This window comes from Zonotrichia leucophrys, chromosome 13 (assembly GCF_028769735.1).
Source record: "Zonotrichia leucophrys gambelii isolate GWCS_2022_RI chromosome 13, RI_Zleu_2.0, whole genome shotgun sequence".
Taxonomy (NCBI): Eukaryota; Metazoa; Chordata; class Aves; order Passeriformes; family Passerellidae; genus Zonotrichia; species Zonotrichia leucophrys.
In genome coordinates this window covers 379420-405760 of record NC_088183.1, presented here as the reverse complement: position 1 = coordinate 405760, position 26341 = coordinate 379420, and the positions used below count along the sequence as shown (strand labels likewise).

Genomic DNA, 26341 nt, shown 5'->3' with positions numbered 1-26341 from the left:
CCAGCCAGAACAGAGCCCACAGGCAGGAGGGCTCAACAAAACTTCCCTAATCCTTCACATGACCAAGCAGGGAGTTCCATTGCCTGCTTTCTGCATCCAGCCCAGGGAATGCTCCAATGAAATGTTACAGCCAGGTCACCACCAGTGAGAAATCATAAATTACTATTTTTACATTACATATCTTAGAAACAGTAGGATGTATAACATTTGCTTAGTTGGTGATGGATAGGAAGAACAAATAATGTTTAGTTTATTGTTCAGAGACACTTGTACAAATTCAGGGATGCTGAATATTTTTTCCATGAAGTGAAGTTCATTTTTTAAAAAGGTTTTTTCAATTTAAGGTACTATTTGGGAGAAAAGTCAATAAACAAGAAGATATTAGTTTCCTGTTTTGTATTAATCCTCAGGCTATTTATTTTGTATCTCTGTAAAAAAAAAAAAAAGCAATGGTTTAAAGACATTTTAAGTTTTCAGAAGTTTATTCATCTAAGTTTATAGCACTAATGCTTAGCTCTGTAGCTTGTAGATAATTAAATTAACTGGGGCCAAATGGATTACAGCCCCTCATGCACTGGGGAAAATGGGGCTCAGGAAAGATTTGGCACCCACTGTGTGAGACACCAGCCTGTGGGAGCTGCTGTGGCACCATTAAAACTTTTTGCATGAAAGCATGTTTATTTTCCCTTTCTTATTTCAGGTTTTGCCTGTTGGGAACTGAGGGCAAAGGGAGGGTGAGAGGGCCACTGACTGTGGGTATGAACTGGAATAAAAGCATCCTGAGGCAGAACCCAGGAGAGAATAAACCATGATGAGACCCTAGACCTCCAAAGTGCCAGAAGGACTCAGAGGCAGCACAGGTGACACCATCCTGGTCCTTGCCTTGTGTCACACCAGCTCCCACCTGCCAGGGCCACCCCTCTCCCCAGCCAGGCAGCCCCAGGCTCTTCAGTTAAAGCCTTTGGCTCAATCAGCTTGGGAGGGAGCTGAGTGCAGCTCAGAAGCAGCACAGCTCCCTGGATGGAGCAAGGAGTGGAATTGTAAGCATGGCGTTCAAATTTGTTCCTGAAGACCCTGCCCACAGCTGGAAAAGAAGGGTCTCCAGGGTAACTTTCTTTCCAAGAGAAGCCAAAACACCACAGGAAAAAAAATTTATTAAATCCCTGTTTAAAAGAGCAGGGGCAACTCAAATGTGAACTCAAGTTGGTTTGGGTGGGTTTTATTTTTTTACAGAACTAATTCTCCCCTTTGTTTAATACAAATGCTTCCAAGTCCCTCCATGACCCTTCTCACTGGATACACGGCAGTTCAATGGACCAGGTAAACAATTGTGTCCCCAATGTCCCTTGTCAGGCCGTTCTCAGTGACACAGACGTGCCTCTGGGCCAGGTCAATGTGGAAGATGGCTTGCTCCAGGATTGGAGATTTCCCTGCTTCCTCTTTGCCAAGCACTGGAACACGGCGGGGGCCAAGCACGGGATCATCAAACCTCATCAGCTTCACTTTGGAGAGATCTGCACAGAGAGAGCAGCTGGTCAGGCCCTGGGAGCTGCACACAGGCACAGCACCCACAGGGTTAATACCCACAGCAGTGCTGAACCCTTGGAACTTCCCACCTGCTCCAAGGAAACGTATTCTCATGGGAATACCTGTCCTGCTAAGGTTTGCACCAATACAACAATGTCCTTCAGGGGTTACACAGCCAGTTACCAACAGAAATGGGGATAAACCACACAGAAACACCAGCTCCTAATACCACATCCCAAGCCCTGAACTTGCTTTGTCTGGCTCAGGAAAGGTCTGAGTAGCTGAACAGTTATTCCTCATTTTCTGAGGAATGAACTGCAGAGACTGGGAGGAAGAGGAGGGTGAGAATTGATTTCAATACAATTTCCCATCAAAAGGCAGACTAATAAGACTGCTAAGCAGACCAAGAAGCCTGAGACCCTTCAGCTGGGCCTTCCTTGCAGCCCTGCGCCCCTCGGCACACGGACACCTCCAGGGAGACAGAGCAGTCCCTGTTTCACCCCCCTCATTCCCCAAGCCCCACCCAGGGGCGGGCAGTGACTCCCACCCCTGCACACACAGGGCTGTCCCACGTCTGTCACAGCACTGGCACAGCCGTGCCCTGCACTGCAGGCTACCTTTGATGCCCCTGTCCATCTTCATCAGGCGCCTGATGATGGTCTCTCTGTTGTCCCCTTGCCTGATGTCCATTTTGGTGGAGAAGTGGCCGTTGCAGGGCTGAGGGTTCACCAGGAACACGGACACGCCAGGCTGTGAGACACAACACAGACCTTAGAGCAGAACGTGCTCGTGATCCCTCAGCAGAAACATGCAACTACACCAAATAAACATCTGCTGGTCACGCATCTTCCAGAGGGACCAGATCCCTTTAGAACCTGCCTGGCCATGCTGGACACCAGCACTGCCCCAACTCTAAAATGCAGCCCAAAGTGTAACAATTGTTTAACACATCTTTAGGGAATGACATTTTTACTTTGCAAGTAGAAATATTCATACATGATAAACATTCATGTCTGATCAAAGTTTTTAAATGGCATATTTTAAAAAACCCAGACAAAAGTAAAGTTTCAATTTAAGTTTTTTAATTAAGTTTTCAGATTTTCAATATCTGAATTTCTGATTTTACCTCAGTTCTGAATACAGAAAATGGTTTTCCAGGACAGCACTCTTCTTTGATTTTATCTTCTGCTTCAGAAGCAAACTTCACCTCAATGTGATCCAGCTGTAAAAGAAAAAATCGGGGAGGAGGGAATAAGCAGGAGTTTATTGGCTTTAGAGGGAGCAGCAGAGGCTACAGCCCCATCAAACAGCTGCTGCTCCAGCCATCCCAATAAATGCCAAGCAGTAGGTGCCAGGTCTGTACCAACCTCCAGGGAATTTGTCAAATAGACAATGTTCTCCATGAGCACTGCACGCTCATCAAACTCCAGCTCGAGATCAAGAACACGAGAACCATTTTTCTCCAAGTTTTCCTGTAGGGGGGAGGGAAAAAGTATTAAAACCCTCCAAAGGCTGGAAGCAAAATGATGCTTCAAAATGGCAAACTATCCACATTAGTCATGAAAAGAATAGGCTTGTAAATCCAAGAGCTCTCTGCTGGCACAACATTAACACTGGAGCAATAATTTTCTTGTAACAGGGCTGCTTCTTCTACAGGGAGCTGGTGACACTGATGGGAGGAGTATGAGCAATTAGAACACATTTTTAATATAGGACTGAAAAGGTGTTTGACATTCACAGTTATTTAAATCCCTACTTAATGTGCAGGTTGAGAATTCACAAAATCAGTCAGCATTTCAGTGGTATTTCACAGCAGGAAGCTCAGGCTTATGACCCAGTTTAAAATAAAGGACGAGCCCACAACACCTGGACGTGCTCACAGCGAGTTCTCTGCAGGGAAATAACAACCACTTTGTACGTTAACATAAAAGTAACTTAATTAGTCCAGAAAGCCAGCAGCAACAGTCACAAGAGACACAGTATTAAAGGCAGTATAAAAACCACACGATTTTTTTTTTTTTTTTAACTAAAACAGAACTTCCTCTTTGGAGTTTAATCTGTCCCTGCCTGGCTCTCACATGCTGAGCCAGCTGTCTCCTTTGAAGCTCTGCTTTGTCAGCCTCAGCATGGTTGTGGTTTCCTGGTTTCCTCATCAGTTTAATGTGAAAGATTCCCTTTTAACATGGAACTGCTTCCCTTTGTAAATCACAGAGGTGCTCCTACATTTCAGCCCTGCTCTGATGAGTAGGAAGCACAAGCTGAGGTGCTCCTTGTACCCTGGAATTGATGAATAATTGGTTTCAGAGAAAGACACTGCTCAGGGGAGTCTGAGCTCAGGTGTTTCCATGTCTCTGTGGGAAATAGGCTGCTGCTCTTTGGAAGCAAAAAGAAGGATTTGAGGTAAGCCTCAGCTCCTTCCCCACTTGCCCTGGGATCACTCACTGCTGCCAGACTAAAGACACCAAAACACAGCAAGGTTTCAGCCCTAACTCTGGGGACTGAGAGCTTGTCTGACCTTTCCCAGCTGCATCAGTGGATCTAACACATCCCACTGTTCTTACAAACTCACACAGGAAGCTCCAGAACTGCTCTGTGCTCTCTGCTCCTCTGAAGATTTCCAAGCTCCCATGAAAAGGAACAATCAGAACAACCCCACAGAGAGAGCAAAGAACAATTACACTCCTCATGACAAAGCTTACAAAGAGAAGTAATTATTACGTGCATTTCAAAAATCAAGCTAAAGCTTAAGGACAAAAAGGGGTTTTTTTACACTCATTAAGATTTTTTTCCATTACTAATCCCTCTCAATTTCTACAGATCATGAAAAGTCATTAAAAAGGTTTTAAATCATACACTGCAACCCCCACTCTCATTTTTTAAAAAAATTTGTTAATTCTTTGCTTCTTGGCTCTCCCTAGTTGTTGTATTGAATTTTCATCTGCAACAGCAAGCAAAAGAAAGTTTCTTTAAAGAAATGGAAGCCAAGATTTTCATAGGCTTGCATGACTCAGGGAAAATAATGGACTATCAGCATATTAAGTGATAAACATAAGAATTACACACAAAATTCATATTTCCAGTCAAGGCTCAGAACAGTCTGTTGTTTCCTCCCTTACACATACTGCAATCAATCAACTCTTGGCCTTATTTTCAGCTTCCAGTTTCTGTGTCTCCAAAGCAACACTTGACTCATTTCAGCATGAAAAACTGGAGAAGTCAAATAGGATAAATTTCAAATACAGAGGGATCCAGGCATGTTTGGAGTACAGGTTGCATCACCCACAAAGCACAGAAAGCACCAAGCCTCAACCAGATCCAGAGCTCACCTGGGCTAATTCACACAGAGACATTTTTATTATGCAGCTCTTCTGGAGATGTAGAAGATGTTTATAAACAAACCCTGGAAGATGACAAATAAGCACAGGGCAAGGGGAAGACACTGCAACCACAACAGCCTTTCCTGTAGCAGAATTGCCCCTCTGACACCTACCTTAACCATGGCAACAAAAGGCATCACCTTCTTCATATACTTCTTCAGCTCTGGCAAGGTGTTCAGCTCACTGGCAATTACTTTATTATCTGGCAGCTGACCTCCACTGCTCTAAAACAGGGATGAACAAACATTAAGGAGAGCAGCTGTCATGAAAAACTTGCCTTTCAATATCATGTACCTTTCCTGCTTTCCCACAAATACCAGCAAGGTTTGTCAGCATCATTGATTCCACAGATAGTTTTCTCATCCTTCTGAAACCCAAACAGCATTTAACACTAATACAGAAAAAAAGCCTGTACAACGCCCAAAGGTGAAAATACCCCCAAGAACAAATCCCACACGAGGAATGTTGGTTTATCTCATTGCCACAACTGGAATAGTCAGGACTCCTGAATCTATCAGCTACAACCCTGGTGTGTTCAAGCTGAGGATGGTCCATTGGGATCCCAAAAGCCACTCTCAGCAGTTTCCCCATGTCAGAAACATAATCCTTCTGTTTTCTTAATATATTTCTTCTTATACTGACTTATTCCAGCTATTTCTTGTGACACTGCTGAGTGGTTTACACTTACTCAAGGACTAGAACAAAGCTTCTAAGCCCACTTGCAGAGTAAGGCAGCAGTAGTCTGTCAGTCAACCATGTTTCCTCAAAAATGTACTTGTAAAGAATATTTAAAAGCTAACCACTTACAATTGGAAGAAACAACAGAGCACAGGCATGCTTTTTACTCAGATTGTCAAAACCAATGAAATGCAACTGTCAAACCAATAACAGTCTTTGGGACATTTTCATTAAGCATCAAAACTTACTGGACAGTTGTAAAAGCATGAAGAAAATTAATCTACTGAAATAATTTGGTAACAAGGTGCAGCTTATAAACTTTGTACAGATGAGCCCCCAAAGAGCTGGCAAGCAGCTGGAGGGCAGAGGAGGGGAGGAGCACCTGGAAGTGCTTGCGCAGGACGGACAGCGTGGTGTGCTGCCAGGGCGGGTAGCTCTTTGCCACGTAGATGGTACAGTGGGAAGGCTTCTGGGAAGGCTCTTTTGCACTTTTCTGAGGAAATAGAAAACAATCAGGAAGGGGCCCAAGGCAATAGAGAATTTCCACGCGCACACAAGCAGCAGCCTCACCTTTCCCTTGGCAGGGGCCATGTGGCTCTTGAGGCGCAGGCGGAGCTCGTGGGCTGCCTCCATCAGGTACTGAGAGGAGCGGATCAGCACCTCGTCCACGGGCCCTGCTGCTGGCCACGAGGCCCTCATGATGGACTCAGCCTTGGGGCAGAGCACACAGCAATGCACTGAGGGAACGCACCTTGGCTGCTGGGCTCCCAGCCAGTACAGCTCCATTGCAAAAGAGTTCAGCCAGTGTGGACTCAGTGAGCTCCCACCCATAACAACCCAAAGGAGGGGGCACACAGACAACAAGCACTGCCAGTGTGTTCAGGACTATACACACAATCACAACTACCACACGCCTAGGGAATGCCACCTACAAGCAGAGGGCTTAAAAAACATCAAAACTAAGCTTTATGCAGAAGTGTAAGCCTATTGCATTGTTACACTAAATTTTAGACCTCCTTGTAAGCAGACAATGATAGTGACTGTTATTAATGTTGCACACATCATCACAGCAACAGGCCAGCTCCCTGCAGTCACTGTCCCAGGGACAATGAGCCAGTATGACTTCTTGTGTTCTGACATATCCTTTCTACTTGTACACAAGCATCTGTAAGCCTGACATGGTGTTACTGAAATCCATAGAAGCTCAGATGTGAATCAATGACAGAACTGAAACGCCAGTACCTTCCCCAGCAGGGCCCAGATGTGCTCGCACAGGTGGGGGCAGATGGGAGCCAGCAGCAGAGTCTGCACCTCGATGAACTGGAACACCAGCTCCCTGTGCATGCCCTCGATGGCCAGCTCCCGGTACTTGTCCTTGGCTGCCTGCAACAACAGCACAGCCTTCAGCCCTCTGCTGCAGGGACACACACACACACACAGGCCTGCAGGCTCCAGCATGCCTTCAGAACGTCAGCAGCTTGTCATAATCCATTATTGAGTTCTAGGAACTGTACTTTCCTGAAGCACCCACATGTGACTCTGCCAGTCAGCCATTGGATTTTTGCATTTATGTGGTACTTTAAAAAACTGCTTATTGGCACAAACATAAAAGACAAAAACATCCACAGCTGTGTATCAGGTGCTGTCATCCCAAACAACTTACATACTAATAAGAACTAAGAAAAAGGCAATGAATATGATCTATCATTACACATAATTCAGCCTATTTAACCCTACTCCTGAGTATCTCAAAGCAGCCACATGAAGGAGTGTGTGTAATTCATTAAATGGAGCAGCATGGCTCTGCAGACACTCTGGAGACATGGTTTATGGAGGATATCAAAAAGCACTATGCTTCCAAACAATTTTGTTGATGCTTTTTCTGGCTTTCTTATGAAGAGTCCTTTATCAGGAAATATATAAAGGCAACACTATTTTTAATAGTGTCTTTTTCAAAGCAGCTTCTTGCTCATATTAGATATCAGGACTATTTTGCAGAATTGCATTTGCTTTCCTCTGGACCTTTGTAAACTGACACAAGCAAACCCCTACGATTCCACATTTATTCCCTTGAAGTACTCTTGTCTCTTGACACAATTCTGATTCCAATTCAGCTGTATGATTAAGGACCAGAGAAAGAAGGATTAAAAGAAATCCACTAAGTGACAAATACCAGGTGTCATTTTCTTACATCTCCTACCTGAAACTCAAAGAAGCCAGTTTTCAGAGCTTCCTTAAACATCATCTTCTCATAATTTTGGTCTGTCTTCATTATGCCTGCATTCATCTCACTGGGGAGGGAAGTGACAACATCAATACAGCACAGTCTGTGTAAAACCGTCAGCAATGCAGCCAAACCCCATAACCCATTCAGGAATGAGCTCTGTTTTATGAAATTCATTAATTTTGAGAAAAAATAACTACAGGATTCCTCCTTGCAAGGAAAAACCTGATCCAAACAGTACTATTAACCTTCATACCACACCTGGCAAAGACTCTGTCATTGAAGGTGCTGGCTGGGCCACTCCTCAAGCTGTCTCTGTTTGCAATCATCTCCTTCACCCACTCCACCCATGTGTAGAGACGAAGAATACCAGCATCTGCCATGGCTTCCACAAAGTTGGCATCTTCAACAGTGTCTCCAGCATCAGCCAAGGCCAAACGCATGCCTGAAGAACAGGGGATCAGCTGCCAGGGCTGGGTGCCACCAGCTGGCCGATACCCATGGAGTGCTGTGCCTCCTGCCCCTGTGACAGCTCCCTTCAGCTGGTTAACAATTGCAAAGCCAGGTCACAAACTGCCTGGCCAGCCAGAGATGCCCCAAAGGAGGCCCTTCCCCTGGGAGAGGGACACTGCCCTCCTTGGGAGGGGACCAGGCGGACACCAGAACCAGGAGCCCAGCACGGTCCCTGCCCAGAACACAGGGGCATGGCAGCAGCATGGCCCACATGGATGCACAGAGCACAGATATGTACACAGCCCATGCACACCAACAGCACGTCCTGTGCTCTGACCCCCCCAGTGAATGCAGAGAGCTCAGCCCCAGGAGCAGCTCCTGGCTGAACCAGGTGCGCTAACACACATCCCAGTCTTCCATGTGGAGTTCAGCTTTTCCACAAGAACAGGTGGCAAGTGGCAGATTTATTGCCATTCAATACTCCAATAAACTCCCTTGAGAGCAAAACACTAATTTTAGTCATTTTGGCATAATTGACAATCAGATGCAGGTCAGAACGCACTCACCATCTGCAGAAAACTTGTCAACAGCTTGAGTGAGGGTGAGGAAGTTGCCTGTCGATTTAGACATCTGAAAGAAAGATAAGAGTGTTTGTTTTCTCACACATCCCCTGTGTTGGTGGATAAGCAAGACAGACCCAGCAAGGGTTTGGGCAAACAATTTTCTCATGAATCACAGCAAAAAAGCGTTTTGGTAAATCTGAATGAGGTCTCACAGCAAAAGCAGACTGAACTCTGCATGCACTCAGCAACAAAATATAATCCCAGAAATTCCCTAAGTTAAACTTAAATATCACTTTAAAACTGGCAGCTTCAGATCACCATGTATTGATTTTTCAAGAAGAACTCCACTAGGGTTTATTTGGGGTTTTTGGATTCATACAGATAGTCCCCAAGGCCTAATTCCTGGGTTCAGGCACCTGAATTCAGTGTCAGAACTTGCACTTATTAGTGAGCTATTGCCCCAAACTTTTTCCTCTCACTGCACCTACTCCAATGCTCTAAAAATGTAAACTTCACTTAAATAAATAAATAAATATTCTGTATTACTCGAAAACTTAACAGAAATCTTCACTGAACTTTTCACTAAATTGGTGAGCCCACACAAGAGCCGACTTAAGAGAAAGTGCTGCCTAAAATCACAGACAAGGCAGGTCTTTAATGAATGAAAAACTGGAGGGCACTAATGAAGAAATGTCACTATTTCCCCTGCTTACATCCCAAGAAGAAGTTTTCAGTCTGGCTAGCAAATGCCTATTTTGACAACACAAAGACCTCACTGTACCTTTTCGGAATTGAGGAGCAGATGTCCATTGGCTCTCACAGCTACTGGCCATTTTTCCCTGTTCAAAGGCAAGATACAAATCTTTTGGCCAAGTAAATACATTTTCTCTTTTAAAAATAGGAACAAACATTTTATATTCCAGTTTGAGATGAATGCCTTGAGTGGAATCTTCAAAAAAAATACCTAAGGGTTGTCTTAAATATATTAAGGAGTGTCTCTGAAGATGAAAAGAACTACAGTGTAAAGGCTAAGGATTATCATTGCTGAAACACAGGGCAGGGAGCAGTGCACCTGCAATTACAGTTCATTTACATCACCCTCCTCTGTTCAGATATTTTTAATTTAAAGGCCAGTGATTGGCACTGCCCAAGAGCACACAACAGTGCTGGGTCCACATTTCTACCCATGAAGGAAAGAGATATTGAACTATCCACAATCGTCTTTACTATACACCAGAAACACATTTTTCCTATGTACAGTTTTATACAATCCCTAAACCAAAATTCTAGGGAATGCAAACAGTATCTTCACCATAAAAGCATCATGCAATGGACTCTCAACCAGTCCTGCACAGCCCATGGGAGTACACATGGCTCTTTTAACATCCTTGAGAAGGAATTAAGGAGACTTAATAATAATGCCAAATGAATTCCAGTGCAGGAATGCAACTCAACACTGGGAAATGCATAGGAGGAGATAATGCAGAAAAACCAGGGGAAATAATGGTAGAAAAACTTTCTATTTCAATCACTTCTGTTATATAAGTGTATAATAATAATGGTAAAAAACCTTTCCATTTAATAACTTTTGCTATAGACAACTGTATTAAAGCTGCAATATGAAAGAATACATTTTCAACACAATTCTAAATGTTGTAGAGTCCAAAGGCCATTAGCAAATGTAACAGAACTGCAAAGTCTCCAGCCTTACCTGCCTCACATCCCAACTCACCTTTGCTCTGACCACATGGCCACATGATTGTAGAGGTAGTACGACAGGTGATTTGGAACAAGATCTTTGCCAGAAACTCTGAGATCCACAGGATACCAAAACTCAAACTCCTCCTTCAGCTTATCCAACTTTTCCTTTGGAATCTCAGTTTTAGGGAACGGAGCTGTCTTGAAGAAGATGTAATCCCAAACCTCTTTGGTCATTTGATGCGCCCTGCACAGAATCAGTCCCACATTGCACAGTCAGTAAAAGCTCCTCACACATTCTAGCACTTTCTGCAAGGCAGCTTAAACCTGTGGCTCCATTCTCACAGCACAGTCCACCTGAGCAGCAAACACACAGAGAGTGCCCAGGGCCTTTACCTGAGCTCAGGTGATAGCTCTGTGCTATGCACAGAGGAAACGCGTTCTGGACCCCAAATACTTCCAGAACACATTAAAAAACACCTCCGATGGTGATCTGTACTACCAGTCCAGAAAAAATCCTACAGGCACAGTTTTGCTGGTTTGGTTCTGGCAGTTCTTGTTCCATGCTTTAAATTCCTGTGCTGCGACTGGGCTTGTGTTTGGTGCCATATTCATTGTAACTGAAGGTGACTGAAAGGATGGGCCATAAATCCCCTTTTCCTTCACACCACAGAGCAAGTATCAGTAAAAAGCATTTTCCAAGGCTGCTAGATGTTATCTACTTGCATAGGAAAGCACTCTAATTGTACATGCTTAATTACATCAAATCTGTAATTCAGGGACCAGGATGCTCACTTCAAAGCTTGTTTCTAGACACGACTAGCTCGTGCATAGCTTCTCTGTAATTAGAGAGGTTTCAGCCCAAATGACAGCCTTGCCCAGTCTCAGAGGTATTTCTGTAAGAATCAGAATCTTTACTTTGGAAATGGTTTTCAGATTAGTTACAACATAAAGTAAGAAAAGTTTCCATTCCAATATGTAAACTGCTCCAGAAACTAGTCCATAAACCACACAGAATTAGAGCAGATGATTCAAGGCACAATCTGAAGTGTTTTTTCAACTCCAGACTGAGCTGTACTGTCTCATCTCTCTGACCCCTATCACCATGCTTCAAAAGTCACTCCAACCAAGAGGCCACATGCCTCCTCCCCCTTGCTCTGAAGACTTCCACAGACAAGCTGTGGATAAAAGATGGTTCTGAGCTTCCAGGAGAGTGACAGTGACAAAAACCAAGAGCTAAATCCTACTCCCTCTGTACACTGGAGCCTCCAATTTATTGTGGTGCACAGCAGTCTCAGCAAGCAGACACCCAAGCAGCCAATCACCCAAAAACCTGCCAAGGCCCATTTCAAGGCAAGTCAAACAAGCATAGAAAAAGGTGATTTACTCTCCACACAGTTCTTTCAGAAGTGCTTTCAGAAGCATTTTTCCACTCTCTCTTCCTCTCACTGTCTGTCAAACTCCTCTCTTTCCTTACTGCCTCTCTCCAAACCTGCTCTAACTCAGCTCATGGCAGGTTAAGTTTAATAAAGACACTTTTCACACACAAAAGCAAAGACTCAGCCTCCTTGGCAAGTCTTTGTGCAGAGCAATTCAGGAGATAAGCATACCTAATTAAACAAGAGAACTTAGTGGTTCACTCTCCTTACCTGATGCCCAGAGGAGACTCTCCTTGGCCCCTGAGGTTCCCCCCCTGCAGCAGGTGAGCCACAGTGTAATAGGCCATGTAGATGGTGGAGTCAGAGAGAGACTCAATCAGCCACTGCTCATCCCAGGGTAAGCGGGTCCCTGCAGGGGAAGGCTGTGTCAGGCACCCAGCACCACCCTGATCCCCACACACACACAGCAGTGATGGTGATTGTCAGTGGAACACATGAACATACATACATACATCAGGGGAAGGCTGCCAGGCACCCAGCACCACACACAGCAGTGATGGTGATTGTCAGTGGAACACATACACATACATACATACATCAGGGGAAGGCTGCCAGGCACCCAGCACCACCCTGAACCACACACAGCAGTGATGGTGACATAAACATCCATATATATATCAGGGGAAGGCTGTGTCAGGCACCCAGCACCACCCCGACCCCTCACACACACACAGCAGTGATGGTGATTGTCAGTGGAACACATACACATACATACATACATCAGGGGAAGGCTGTGTCAGGCACCCAGCACCACCCTGATCCCCACACACACACAGCAGTGATGGTGATTGTCAGTGGAACACATAAACATACATACATACATCAGGGGAAGGCTGTGTCAGGCACCCAGCACCACCCTGAACCACACACAGCAGTGATGGTGATTGTTAATGGAACACATAAACATACATACATACACCAGGGGAAGGCTGTCAGGCACCCAGCACCACCCCAACCCCTCACACACACAGCAGTGATGGAACACATACACATACATACATACATCAGGGGAAGGCTGTGTCAGGCACCCAGCACCACCCTGAACCACACACAGCAGTGATGGTGACATAAACATCCATATATATATCAGGGGAAGGCTGTGTCAGGCACCCAGCTCCACCCTGATCCCCACACACAGCAGCTGATGATGATTTCCAGTGGAACACATACACATACATTAGTACATACGCTAGCACTCATGCTAATGGGTTTAAAAAATATTTGGTTTAAAAATTAAACTATGCATTTGAAAATTTTACTCAAGGGCAAACAGTTGCTGATTTTCAACCTATTTCCTGACACAGCTCAGCTCAAGAACATCTGCTGTGGGTTACAGTGCACACTTAGCAGCTGGCCCATGTCAGGCTACACAAGATAAAGGCTAATCAGGATTCAAGGAATAAACTCAAGAAATGGTATAAGCTCCCTCTTCTGAGGTCCCTTCCAAATCAATGGCCCAGACAGAAAGCTACCAAGATGCTACAAAGACTACCTGTAGTAGTGCAAATATTACCAGCCCCATGCAATTCCAACAAAGCACACCTTCTCTGGGATGCTGGGCCAAGATACCAGTTGGACAATGTTGCTTCCACAGTTCCCTGTATCACTGGGGATGTTATATAGCACTTAAGCCTTCCAAATGAAACGAGGAGTACCACCCTTACAAAGAACCAGCCGAGAAAGGAATGTTTTACCTACCTAAGCCATATGTCCTGGAGCACGCATGCTCTTGTAGCCAACCTAAGGTAGCTTCAAAATTTCTCCTAGTCTCTTCACAGAACCTGTAAGAAAGAAGCTCTTACTGCCTTCAGCCATCTCAGACCCCCAAGAGCAGCAAAGTCACTCTCCTTTACAGGCACATTCATAACTCACGTCTCCAGATGTTGCAAGCACTCTGACGTCTGTTTCTTCCAGCTCGCTTCACCATAATCTAAATACCTACAGTCAGGAGAGGTTTATTGTAATAAAGCAATGGTGTACAATTGGAGCAACTTGGTAACTGCAGCTTTCTTTCACTCACCACTGGTCACAAAGGGCCACAACACACTCATCAGCAGATCTCGATATAACCTGTTTCTCAGGCTCCATATAAATCATGGCTTCACCCTAAGATTGAAAGGGCAATGGAAGCTGAGATTTAAGGACTTACCAAAGTACTGAAAATCCTGACAACTTACTAAAAAGCATCCCCTCCATTCTAATTTGGTTCACAGCATTTACTGCACAGCTCTCACCACTGCCCAAGCTCTCTGCCTCAGTATTCCCTCTGGTAAAAGACAAGGCTTTACTCTGTAACTTCACTAAGGTACCGGCTCACAGCACTTTGTACAAAATGCATGAGGAAAAGGAGGACATAAGCACAAAATATTCCCCACCAACTATGCCCCCTGACTGAAACAGCTCCTAGGAAATTCTGAAGGACAGAGGGAGGGGGAAAGGCAAAGGAAAATGGGATGCTGTGCTTCAAATCTACTGCACACATCATGCGTGCTGGTGCATTATTATCTGGACATAACAATGCCACAACAACAAGGGAATGATGACTAAATGCCTGAAGCCTCCTCTCACTCCCAATCCTCATCAGGGAGTCTCATTAGAGGGATGCCACAGTCATTGTTTGTTCACTGCTGTTTTCTGAACCAGGAGCCCAGCAAGGGGGCATTTGCACAAACATGTCTCCTTCACTGGCTTGACAGAGACTTGACAGCCCAGGTCCTACACTTCAGCATCCTCCCAGCTATGCTAAAGAATTAATTGGACCACCAGAACATGTCCTAGGGAGGGTGACAGAATAAGGCAGGGAACAAGGGAATTCTAATGAAGCTGCTCAGCCCACTCAGCCCAAGAACACCGGGTCCCTCTCTCTGCAGTGACCCAAAGCACCCTGAGGGCTGCAGAACCACACCAGGGGTTCCTCTGGTGACTCAGCCCTGTGAAAAGGACAAAGCAGACAGTTCAGAAGCAGCTGTGTGCACACTGCCACTTACCTTATCCAACATCAGCTTCTGAATCTGTTTCTTGACATCTTGAACTTTTTGTCCTTTGAATTCATCCACCAACATCACCTGCAAAGATGGGTCACAGGAGATTTTTTTTAATCAAAATTTAGCAAGAAACAGGTGCCATAGGTATTCATATCAATATAAGGAAGTAGCATGTGCTGCAATCTTTGACATGCAAAAAATAAGAGTACAGGTATTAGGTTTTTTTCATTATGTGCAGTCATCTTTACCCAAAAACAGTTTGTACACATGTCAGCATCCACACAGATGACAGACTGCAAAGAGTCAGAAATAAAAACTATTGCTTGCTTACAAAAGAACAGCTGAGAAATACACATGGTAAGCTACTGAGGTAAAGACAGGAGAAAAAAAAAAGAAAAACAAAACAAACAAACAAACAAAAAAAACCAACCCAAAAACAAACCAAAAAACATGCAAATAATAACACCTTCTCATTTCATATCAGTTTCCCTATCTATACTAGCAACAAAATGGATCAGCTCCCCAGCAGGTGATCACTTGTTCAGAAACCAGGTTATAATGCTCAGAAAACACAGCAATGTGTGAGTGCAAACTTTCTCCAATTCTACATCACTCCTTCAACTGCAGAACCCTACTGCAGGAAGAGTCACAATGAAAAGTCCTTTGGGACTTTTTTGGGAAAACAGGACACTGTCCCTCCTTCTTGAGATTTTTTTTTTATTCTTTACCTGCCTTTTTTTTCTCCTAGTTGAACTCACCAACAAACCACTTACCAAAATCTTGTATTACTTACTCCTTCATAGAATCCTTTCAGGTACACCCTCTCCTTGGCCTCTGCAAGCTTCTCTCTGTCATTCTGGCTCTGGATTTTGAGCTCATCACAGACAAATGGAGCACAAAGGCTGCCATAGCCTGGGATTTCAATGATGGGCACCTGAGAATTAACAGAGGGCTGTCAAACCCCTCCTGCACCCCAGTACTCACTCCATACATTCACAGCATCCAACACAAGTTACACAGGGCTTACAACAGATGGCTGCAATTGCACTCATGGCCCAGAAGTTCTGGCAGCCCCAGTGTGACCCTGAGCTGCCCAGGTGTGCCCCATGCCATGGCACCACACAGAGCTGTGCCAGGACTGCAGCTGGCCTGTGGAACCAAGGGTATGCAGAGTTCTGGGATGGCTGTACCTGTAACCTGCATTTCCTAATGAGAACTGCCTCTGCCTCGAGGCTGTGCTAACAGTGAGGGACTTCAGCTTTTTGCACTGAGCAGATACCCTCCTCATCTGACCATGAGTGCATGAAGTTTTCATCAGCCAGCAGGTTACCAAGATAATGATGCATTCCATTTCCCAAAACAGTAACTCCTATAAAAATTGATACTTTCCTTTCTCTCTGAAATATAGCATAGAACAACAAATCTTGGTTGCAACCCTTAACAGACCAAATGTTGCAACTACAGGAAAGGATGAAAACTTTACGTTTTTCAGCTTTCAGCTGAGAAGGACTTTAAACAGAAACTCTGGAAGGGTTAGCACAGCTCCTGGTTTGTTTCTTATCAGTGAACGTAACATCCTGTGTGCTGTAGATGGACACATCTGGGTGCACTCACCGGCTCAAAGGGCAGGACCATTTCATCTCTGATGCCATACTTCACCCTCAGAGCCTTGAAAGTTGGAAGAAAAAAAGCAACAGACAGAAGTCTTCTAGATGCAAAGGTTTTTATCCACTCATAGTGGTTTTTTTTTTACATAATGCTTTATTACAAATCAGACAAAGCCACTTCCCTGCCTTCTCACCATTTCTGACACCTGAGCTCAATCCTCATCTCATTTCCAGGTGATTCCTTGCCAAATCATCTACATTTTTTAAAAGGGGAAAAATTGATATTGCTCTACCCTGAAATGAGTGGGCAAAAATTCAGTAGCCAGGGATAGCTGTTCAGATGCTGAGGTACTCCTACAGTTAGTAACAATCACTTTCAATCTCAATTTGAAATTGATAGAGAATCTTAATCTCATTTTTGGAAGTCATTTCCACAACAGGAATTCATTTCTGTTTCCCTGGTGCTCTTCTGTACCTTAACATGCAGCACAAGTTACATGATTCTCATTCAAAACTCAGACCTGAAGTCTGAAGAAAACCCCATCTGTCCTAGCCCAGGTTTAAACATCATTTATTTTTAACTGCTTTGATTTCAAGTTAGAGACAGTAAAATGCCAATTAAAGCAAGTTTCATTTTTGTGACTGGATATTCACTTTTGACCCTTTTCACTAGGGAAAGGAAACAGAAACAATTCAGCTAACAGACTGACCTGCTTCTTTTTCAAGTCTCTCAGTGCTGCAAAGTCATCTGGAGAGTCAGAGGGAACACTTGTCACCACTCCAGTTCCTGGGCAAAGATAAACAGATGAAAGGATCAGTCCCCACACACTGAATGTCAGTGCCCATCCAACAGGCTCTGCTGCAGAATTACCTTTATCCTCCTTGATGGTGAGCATGGGCAGGGCATATATGACCTTGTAGGTGCTGAGGGGTGCTGAAAGTGCAGCACCCAGAATCTCCTGAGCAGGACAAAGGAACAGCATTACAGTAAATCAGGGGCTTTCAGCCTAGTAGAGTAAGCTCTCCTGGATAATATTCTTCCAATTTTCTGTACATTTTCCTGACACATTACAAACAAACTAAATACATTTTATATACAGATGGACAAGGAGGAAGTACATATGAAAATGTGTAGTACTATTTGAGACAGGATATAGGTTATATAATGGTAGGAAAGTCAAATACCAAGAAACTTAAACTACAAGTATGTAGAATTGGAAAAGCATAGGAAGCAGGAGGACAGTTTGCTTCCAAGTATCTGAAGCACAACAGCACTGAGGGGGAAGTGGCTTAGGAAGCCAGTGTCAAAAGTGACATTAAACAAAGAAAGCATATTGTCAAGATAGTCACACACTGACAGGAGGCAGTCAAGATGTAGCAGTCATCTTCTACCTCACTAATTTGCTTGAATTCACATCATGTCTACTAACAAAGGAAAAAAACATGTATTTTTCTTCTTCATTCTTCAAGGCAAGATCAAGAAATATGGTGACAAGTTGTAGTGAATGGAGATCAAGGGATGCAAACAGCTGAAGGTGCTTAGTATCAGGATGAATGAACACCACTGATGACACTTGCACAAAGCACACAAGTTAAGGACAGCAAACCCCAAAATCACTGACATTCACTACTCAGCTAAGAAAGCTTCATTCACACAGATGTACTGGAAATGTCAGTACCAACAAAAGCCTTTTCCACATAACCCTTTCTAGCTATTGCTATTCCCCCTCCCTTTCCATTTAATCTTCCCAGCAAGCACAAAAGCCTTCCTTAACACTATCCTGTCAGCACATCATGCTGAGGGAACAGGAATGCATCTGTCCCCAGCTACGTGCACCAGGTTACTCTCCCAGCAGCAGCTCTGGCTTAGCCGCAAGGAAGCCGCCTGCTGCTTGCACCGTTTGTCACTAAAGATTTAGTCACTCCAAAGCTTCTGCAATCCCTGCTGTATTTCCTTTCCCATTCGAACGGCACCATGGCCCTGTAAGGCGCAGAGGGGCAGCAGAGGCCGGCCTGCAGGCTGCAGGGAGCTCACCTCTCCCATGAGCTCCTTGACCACGGGCAGCACGCCGCTGTCGCGGGTGAAGCCCTGGTAGGACATGTTGCGCGCGGCGCGCTGCGTGCAGATGAAGATGTCCCCGCTGCCCGTCTCAAAGCCGATGTACTTCATGTCCGGGCGCAGCCAGCAGTTGGTCTGCCCAAACATGGTCTCTGGCCTCAGCGTGGCAGCCACCAGGAAGATGTTCTTCCCTCTCAAGCCACTGGGGGGAAAAGGTACTGGGTAAGTTACCAAAATGAAACCATCATGGCTCATACAGAACAGGCTTTTACACTAACATCAACTTCCAAGCAATGTTTCCTAAGAGACAGAAGTGGGTCATTAGTTCATTGTGGGTTTTCCTTTTTTTTTTCCTTTTCTTTTATTTTTTTAAATTCCTCCTTGAGGTCCACACAGACACAGCAAATAGAGCTGGTCAAAATTCTGACCAGGTCTTTGAAGTGATGGAAATAACCAGGTAAAATTAAATTCTGCATTAGTGTTTAATTCAATGGTCAGTTCTGGCCAGGAGATAGAGCCCATCTGCCACTAGAAAGTCAAGACTTACCTCAATTTCGCAGGGTAAGGATCCAACACCTTCATTTTTATCAGCGTGTATTCTTGAGGCCCAACACCCTAAAAGACCCACAGAAAATGAATTCCACAATTAATAAGTGAAACTCACTTGAGCAGGAAAGAAAACAAATCCTGTAGGAGCCTAATCCAAACACTATTTAAGGTACTGATGCTTTCCTCAGAGTAAATCCTATTTCCATAAATATGAAAGGCTGTTCACTAAAATGCAGACTGCAGAGAGGTTATACTGTGCTCCTACAGCCAAAAACTTACTAGTCCCAGACACTGTCTCAGCAACATCTAAGTTAACAACAGCTTGTCTATTTAGTTTCAACAGATAACACAATGGAGTAATGCTGCTGGCACAGATTGCCAAACAATCACAGATACCAGCTACAATGTAAAATACTATCCATAGTTCCAGACTAAATCTGCTCAAGAGAGTTCATTCAATTTTCACATGCACTGACAGCTGAGAGCCAGTGACTGTACACATCCAAACTATGTTTTGCTGTAAGACATAACTTACATTCCATTTAGTATTTAAGATCATAAGCAATGCATGAAAATGTGAAGTTAAAACATTACCTCTCCTGTTTGCCTGTCATGATCCATGCAAGGCTGTCCGTCTTTAGGAGAATAAATTGTATATCTAGAAAAAGATTTTCATTTAGCAGTGAGTAAAATAGTGTATAGAGCAAGAAAAAAGTATAGCTCTCTGGGAAAAAAAGACCTCTTAATGGCATTTTCAAATTTTGTCTGGATCTGTTTCCATCAGTGCTAATGTTCAGTTTTCACAAGAGCTTTCAGAATTGACTGGTTTTTGTTTGGAGTTGGTACCCAAGGGAAAACTAAACCTGGAAGACAAATCTCACATGCTTTGCTAGCACAACTGCACTTCACTGCATCAGCAGAGCACCAGCAAGGAACGATTTTGGTTTCTGGTGAGTTAAAAGCACACTCTAGAGACGTGTCACAGGGCTCTGTCTCTGGCACAGCTGAGCTTATCCACTCTCCAAAAACTCAGAGCTGAGTGGCAGCTTACCGTTTGCCAAACTTAATCTTATTTCTTTCCTTTAGAGTAAGGAATTGCCATCGCACAAAGGAATCATAGTAGGGATTGACATCTGTTGTAATGAAGGAACGCCTCCAGTCCACCTGAAAATGGGCAAGAGGCTCCAGTAAGTAAGCACAATCAAGAAATCAGAGGAATCTCATAATACCATAACTATTACCTTAAAAAGAGCTTTCTCTCCAAAACGACAATGCAAGCACATATCCCATAAAGGGTGTAAGCTCAAATACACATCTGTGCCTGCTCTCTGAGCAGAGATGTCAGACTTGAGGTCCCTCCACTGACTGAGAAATTCAGAGGTTTTGTAGTAGTTGAAACCAGCCATTCGAGCTGCATTTCAGCACTGCCTTGTTTCACCACCTTTATTTCTCTCCATTTACAAAAATCTGTTGTCAGCAGGACGAGTACTTTTAGGAAGAAGAATGCTGAGATGTCAAATAGAACTACTGTCAATACTAACTACTGATAAGTTAGCTCACATGGGAGCCATAAGTCACAATGTCTTTATTGGACTCATTTCCAGCTGTGACCACTGTACAGGGTACAAGCTCTATATAAGAAAGCACTTAATTATCACCCAAGACCATTTAATGTTAAATGTCTAATTCCATAGATATCAGAAACATTCTGGGAATTATGCTGGTATTGCTCAGAAAATCTTAAGGAGAAGCAGCACATTCACCAGCATAGTGACAATACAGGTATGGCTGCCTGCCTAACTGAGGTTGGGATCACCCAGAGTCACCTTCAATCCCATGCTCTTCAGATCCTGGACAGCAAGGGGAGGGAAATAATCCAGCCAGTGCTCAGCTTCAGAAAAACTGACCACTTCTTCATCAGACAGACCTAAAGACTTCATGATCCCCCACTGGTATTTGGAAGAGCCAGTCTTGGCAGCAGCCTTGCTCTGCAAGAACAATTGGGATTAGGAAGAAGCCCCCAGTCTTGTCACAAGAGCATTTGCCTCTGTTAATGTTATGGTTTCTGATTCCAGACACACAAGTTAATACAAATATTCTCGCATCCTCCCTCTAACAGTGAGAGTAATTGATTAGTTTCCATTCTACACCCTGTATTTACAGGGTTTCCATTCTACCATACCTTGTGTTCACAGTTCATTCTCTAACCCTTCTCTTCCCAACTGCCCCATGCCAATGCCCAAAACACCTGCAGAGGCTCTGCCACAACAACCTGGCAAGGAATTGCCTGTTGTTGAGGCCCTGCTCAAACCCATGGGTTTTTGCACCATGGGAAGGTGGACAGCCCTGCACCCCTGTACCAAAAGCCTTTGCTGCTGTCACTTTGCTCACTGTACTTTTCCCAGCTGCTGTCCCTTGAGAATCTCCTGTCTCTCCCCAGCAGTGACCCAGGCAAGGTGACACCGTCTCTCCTCTAGAGCAGCCAGAACCCCAAACCCAGCAGCTCCAATGGGACAATCTCTTGAGCATACATAAACAACACACAGTGCATCTCTAAGAGTCTTTTCCCAGACTTGATTCTTTGCTTTGCGTTGGAATACTCCCAAAATCCTAAATCTCATTTAAAAACCTGGTAAGTGAAAATAGTTTGGACGATTTTACTGAGCCTATCTAGACAGAACAGGTTAGACACCAACTTAAAAAACAATAACAAGAACAGCAGGAATACACATGCTTTACCTCTGAGAAAGAAGGGCTAATTCCTACAACCTGCTTAGGAATGTTCCATGAATGGATTAAAAAAAAAAAAGAAAACAAATGAGAGTATTATTCTGGATCTGATCTGTTCTTTCTCAGAAAACTAACAGGCAGCGCATTAGCTTACCAATAAGGGTCCATGCATTAACATGGTATCTCTGGAACCATGCAGCTAATGCATTTTTTCAAGTCCACCCTAAAGCTAACTCAGCTACCTTGGAAAAAACAAAAAAATCTTTGTATTGAGGTTTCTGTGAGCCCAAAGGAGGAAAAACCTACAATGTGCACACCGAAATTTTGACAGCACAGCTCTCAGTCTAAGAAGGTTTGGTTTAAACTTTACCTTTTTGCCTTTTGCTTTGTCTTTGATGATAATTTCTTCCTCTTTTTTACCAGAATTTTCTTCCTCTTCCTCCTCCTCATCAGGAAATTCCGGTGGGCAACCATACAACTCCATTTCTCTTTTCAGCTTATCTGCACAAGCCTGAACAGAGTTATTGGGAGTGTGTCAGCCAGGGCACCAGCTGCATCCACAGCCAAGGAGTGGGTTTTACTGATAACATGTTGCATTCCACACTTTAAACTTTTTTTGGACCTTGCATTAAGATCTAGGAGATCGTGCCACTTCCATAACACCTTCCAGGGCAGGAAGAGGTTTACTGTAAGGATTTTCTTGCCAAGGAAAACATACAACAGGTAAAATTCAGTTTTCCAACACAGTCTTTTTTAGAGTGATGTTATAGCTCAAGCACAACACAGGTTTATTACAAATTCAGGTTCCAAAATACACTGTTTTGGTGAGTTTTTAAATAAACTAAGGTGCTGTTGGGGATGCACAGTAAGCAAGGCCCCGAGCAGCCTCAGGGATAAAAACCCCATCAGAAACAACCCCCCAGCAACTGCCAAGGTCTCACCTTGATGGGCATCCCCGTGCAGTGCAGCCCAAAGGGAAACAGGCAGCTCCTCCCCTTCAGCCTCTGGTACCCGACGGCGAACTGCAGGCAGGGAAAATGGAACAGCTGAGCCAGGAACGGCCGGGCTGGGCCAGCTCCTGCTCACACACAGCTGGGACTCCTTCTGCCAGGGCAGGTGACAGAGCCAGGGCAGCCCTGGCACGGAGGGGAAGCCGAGCTTGTGTCCAGGCCTGCCCCTGCGGCTGCCCAGGCACGGGCGTGCCAGGCTTCCAGGCTGGCTGCACCAGAGAGCCACGGGTGCACAGCGAGCTGCTCTGGAATCCCAGCACCCAAAACCTGCCCCCACACAGGCACAGAGTCACCCAAAACCTGCCCCCACACAGGCACAGAGTCACCCAAAACCTGCTCCCACACAGAGCACAGCAACCACGAACAAAAGGGACAGGTCTCCGGTGAAGCTTGAGCCATTTAGCAGCACCTCCTAAAAATCTCATTTCAAAGAACAAACTGGGGACACACCTGCAGCCCCATCTCATCAAATTAAATATTACATTAATAGAATTTCACTTCAGCTAGCAATATTCCTACTGAAAATGTGGGGGAAAAGGAAAGTTGAATAAGTCATTACTAAAGCTATACAGGAATTGACATGGCATCCTATTAGCTCAAAACTGAACTACAAAATCAGCATTTGTTCTAGAATAGTACTTAAAGGTGTCAGCAAAGGAGAATTCTTACCTCACATTTAGATAAGGAAAACGTGTGTCCCAGATGCAGGCGGCCATTCATGTAAGGGTAAGGAAAGGTAACAAAGTACTTCCCTTTGCTGAGAAGAAAGTCAAAGGATTAAAACACATAATGAGCTTTGTAAATGACCATCAGACAATACACAGCAAAACAGGTAACTGGGATGTTCAGCTATTATCAGCCCACAGTGATGTTAAAATATTTTCCTTGCCCGTAACATGAGTATTTGATTTTAAGGAGCTGATACACTAACAGGCTTTATCACCTCAAAAAATAAACACAAAAGTAAAGACCCACAGAGGACTGGCACCACACAGAAACATTGAAACAGATACAGCATGCTCCCAAAGGTAACAAATTCTAATCCTGCTTCTGCAAATTAATTACAGCAAAGGCTTAAAGTAATTTATTTAATCTCCCACGGTGTGAGCTCAGATTTTAAGGGCACACTGCAAGCAATCACTCCTTTCACAGGGATATATTGTTGCAGGGTGTTTCAAAGATGTATTACGTTGTTGGAACCCGAGCTCTCAAAGCAGCTGAGAAAATATTTACATTTAGCACACTGAATTTCTACGTCCACCTTTGTACTTCACGCCTTGTCTCTCCCCTTCACACACCCCCTCGATCCACTACCATGAAGGAATAAAGGCCAAGTCATTTGTTTGCCTGCAAAGTCTACAAGTGAAGAACCTGACACCTGTTACACCACTTCAGTTATTATCTTGGTTTAGTCTGACTTTCCCACACACCAAATATTAACCTCGTGGTGCCAAGGTCACTGCTTTTCCAGCCAGAGTCCTTCCACAGGATTAATGCTGCTCCCCCACAGCCCCCCACACCTGCGAGGAGCATGGATCCCACCAATTCCAAAGGAACTGTGCTTCCAGGCACGCTCCACATTCCCAGAGGACAAACGAGTCTCTCAGGGTTTACCCTGGGGCAGAAACAAGAGCAAGAGTCCCATGGCGTTCCCCAGAGTGCAGAGCACTCTCTGCACTGTGCAAGGCTCTCCCTCCCTGCAGCTCCCTCCATCCCTGCTGGGGCTGGGGCTGCAGCCAGGGGTGACCGGGGGGGCTCACCCAGGACCCTCCCCCAGCTCCACACAAGGACAAGAGGCTGCTCCACAGCACACCCGGGGTCTGTGCAGCACTGCTGTGCCCTGTGAGGCGGAGCAGGACACACCTTCCCTCAGAGGGAAACCTCCCCAGGGGGAGGGCTCAGGCACCCACTGCGGAGCCTCCTCCATGTCAAAGGGCACAAGCCACCAAAGAGAACTGGTGTTCAGCCCACAGAGGGTACTGACACTGCCAGGCAATGAAAAAGCTTCTCTCATCCTGCTGGAACTCAGCCACACACGTACCCAGCTTTATGTCATCAGCTGCAGAAATGCCAACAACGTGTGAGCAAGTCCCTTCAGCCGAGCCATGAATACTGCTCATTACAAAGGGGCCACTTTTCCCCCCAGCAGACCTTGAATGAAAAGACATTTCAAGCAGTGACAAACCAAGTACAACCATACCTCCTCTGGTCCTTCCTGTCTGCAGCATTGACCTCAAACACTCGATCATGCTCCCACTTCTGCTGGACCTCTCTTTCAATCTTCTTCAGGAAATCCACTTTCGCTGTTCCTTTACGCTCCTGTTCAGAAGAGAAAGGAAGAGAGGTCTGGCTGAACAGGGTAAGAAATAACAGGACTGTAACTCATCACAGACCACCCTGATCTCCTTGGGCAGGGGAAGCACTGCCCCAGGTCCCTGCAGCAGCGGTGGCTCTGCCAGCCCGAGATCCAGCCCCCTGAAACTGGAGCCGAGATCTGCAAGGAAAGCACCAACAACCATTTCCCACAGCAAAGGGCTCTACAGTAGCCAGGACACACACATACACGCTGGCCATCTTGCCAATAAAGAACAAACTCAGAGATCTCTGATCTGGGGAGGTAGAAGAGGATATAAATCATAGGAGAAAACTCCTACAGAACTCTGGTTTTATTCCAGATTCTCCATAAAGACATGTGGTGCATCCCCCGGACACAGCACTCCCTATGCCAGGAAGAGGGCAGGTAACAGCTCTAAGTGTAGTTCACGGAGTTCTTCAGGTAAAGCATTCCAACCGATTTTCATTAAATCCGTGCTCAGTAGCCCTTCCTCTCATTCTTTTATCACATAACATATGGCAAGTATTAAAGGATATTATTCTTTCACCATATAACACACAGGAATTGCTAAAGACACACGCATTACGGACACACGCATTCTGCACTCATAAAGGTTGAGGATGTAGTTTTTGCCCATCAAAACCAAGACACGCCTAAGACCTTTACACCACGGGGCCGCAGCCGCCGGCCAAAGGCCCCGCGCACGCCGCTATAGGACCCTCGTCCCGGAGAGGGCGGCGCCGAAGGGTGACCCTGAGGAGCGGGTGAGGAGCTCCAGGAGCGCCCCGAGCCCCCGCAGAGCCCCAAAGCCGGAGCCCCGGCCTGGCTCCCGGACTCACCGCCATGTTGCCGCGCCTGACGGGCACCGCACGGGCCGTGCCAACAGCGGCAGCGCGCGGGGGAGCCCAGGCCGTACCAAGTCAGGTGGCGGAGGGACACCGGGCGCTTTTTGGCGTGCAGGGAGGGGAGAGAAGGAGAGCGGCAGGGAGAGCTAGCGGAGCGGTCACTGCGGGCACTCGTCCGGGCTGGGGAGGGGGAAACGATCCCGGTGCGCCGGGCCGAGGGGTGCGCCCGCCGGCAAGCTGTCCCTTTAAGAGCGCCCCCCCCA

The 26341-nt window shown here is 45.3% G+C and overlaps 1 protein-coding gene across 2 annotated transcripts; it reads right to left on the bottom strand.

Moving 5' to 3' along the window:
- Window positions 1-1193: 1193 nt before the first annotated feature.
- On the bottom strand, window positions 1194-26310 carry LARS1 (leucyl-tRNA synthetase 1). Of its 2 annotated transcripts, none has more exons than XM_064724657.1 (32): window positions 26073-26310; window positions 25099-25217; window positions 23568-23655; window positions 22830-22910; window positions 22259-22399; window positions 20985-21146; window positions 20210-20322; window positions 19753-19816; window positions 19157-19224; window positions 18586-18811; window positions 17422-17509; window positions 17261-17337; window positions 16558-16611; window positions 15737-15877; window positions 14947-15024; window positions 13980-14065; window positions 13832-13897; window positions 13658-13740; window positions 12170-12308; window positions 10555-10767; window positions 9604-9661; window positions 8826-8889; window positions 8068-8251; window positions 7783-7873; window positions 6825-6965; window positions 6153-6293; window positions 5965-6075; window positions 5018-5128; window positions 2895-2999; window positions 2654-2749; window positions 2145-2277; window positions 1194-1514 (listed from the first exon to the last, which is right to left on the bottom strand). In XM_064724657.1, the coding sequence occupies exons 1-32, from the start codon at window positions 26076-26078 to the stop codon at window positions 1309-1311; spliced, it is 3534 nt and encodes a 1177-aa protein (XP_064580727.1). In that variant the 5' UTR covers window positions 26079-26310; the 3' UTR covers window positions 1194-1308. The 2 variants fall into 2 exon arrangements, with proteins under 2 accessions (XP_064580727.1, XP_064580728.1); XM_064724658.1 differs by lacking the exon at window positions 26073-26310 and adding an exon at window positions 25894-25912.
- Between the last annotated feature and the right edge of the window lie 31 nt (window positions 26311-26341).

Excerpts from the sequence above, each read along its gene's own strand:
- LARS1 (XM_064724657.1), bottom strand. Across the intron at positions 22,400-22,829 it reads GCACGGGGATGCCCATCAAG|GCTTGTGCAGATAAGCTGAA; the intron begins GTGAGACCTTGG and ends AACTCTGTTCAG. Across the intron at positions 21,147-22,258 it reads ACAAAGCAAAAGGCAAAAAG|AGCAAGGCTGCTGCCAAGAC; the intron begins GTAAAGTTTAAA and ends TTGTTCTTGCAG.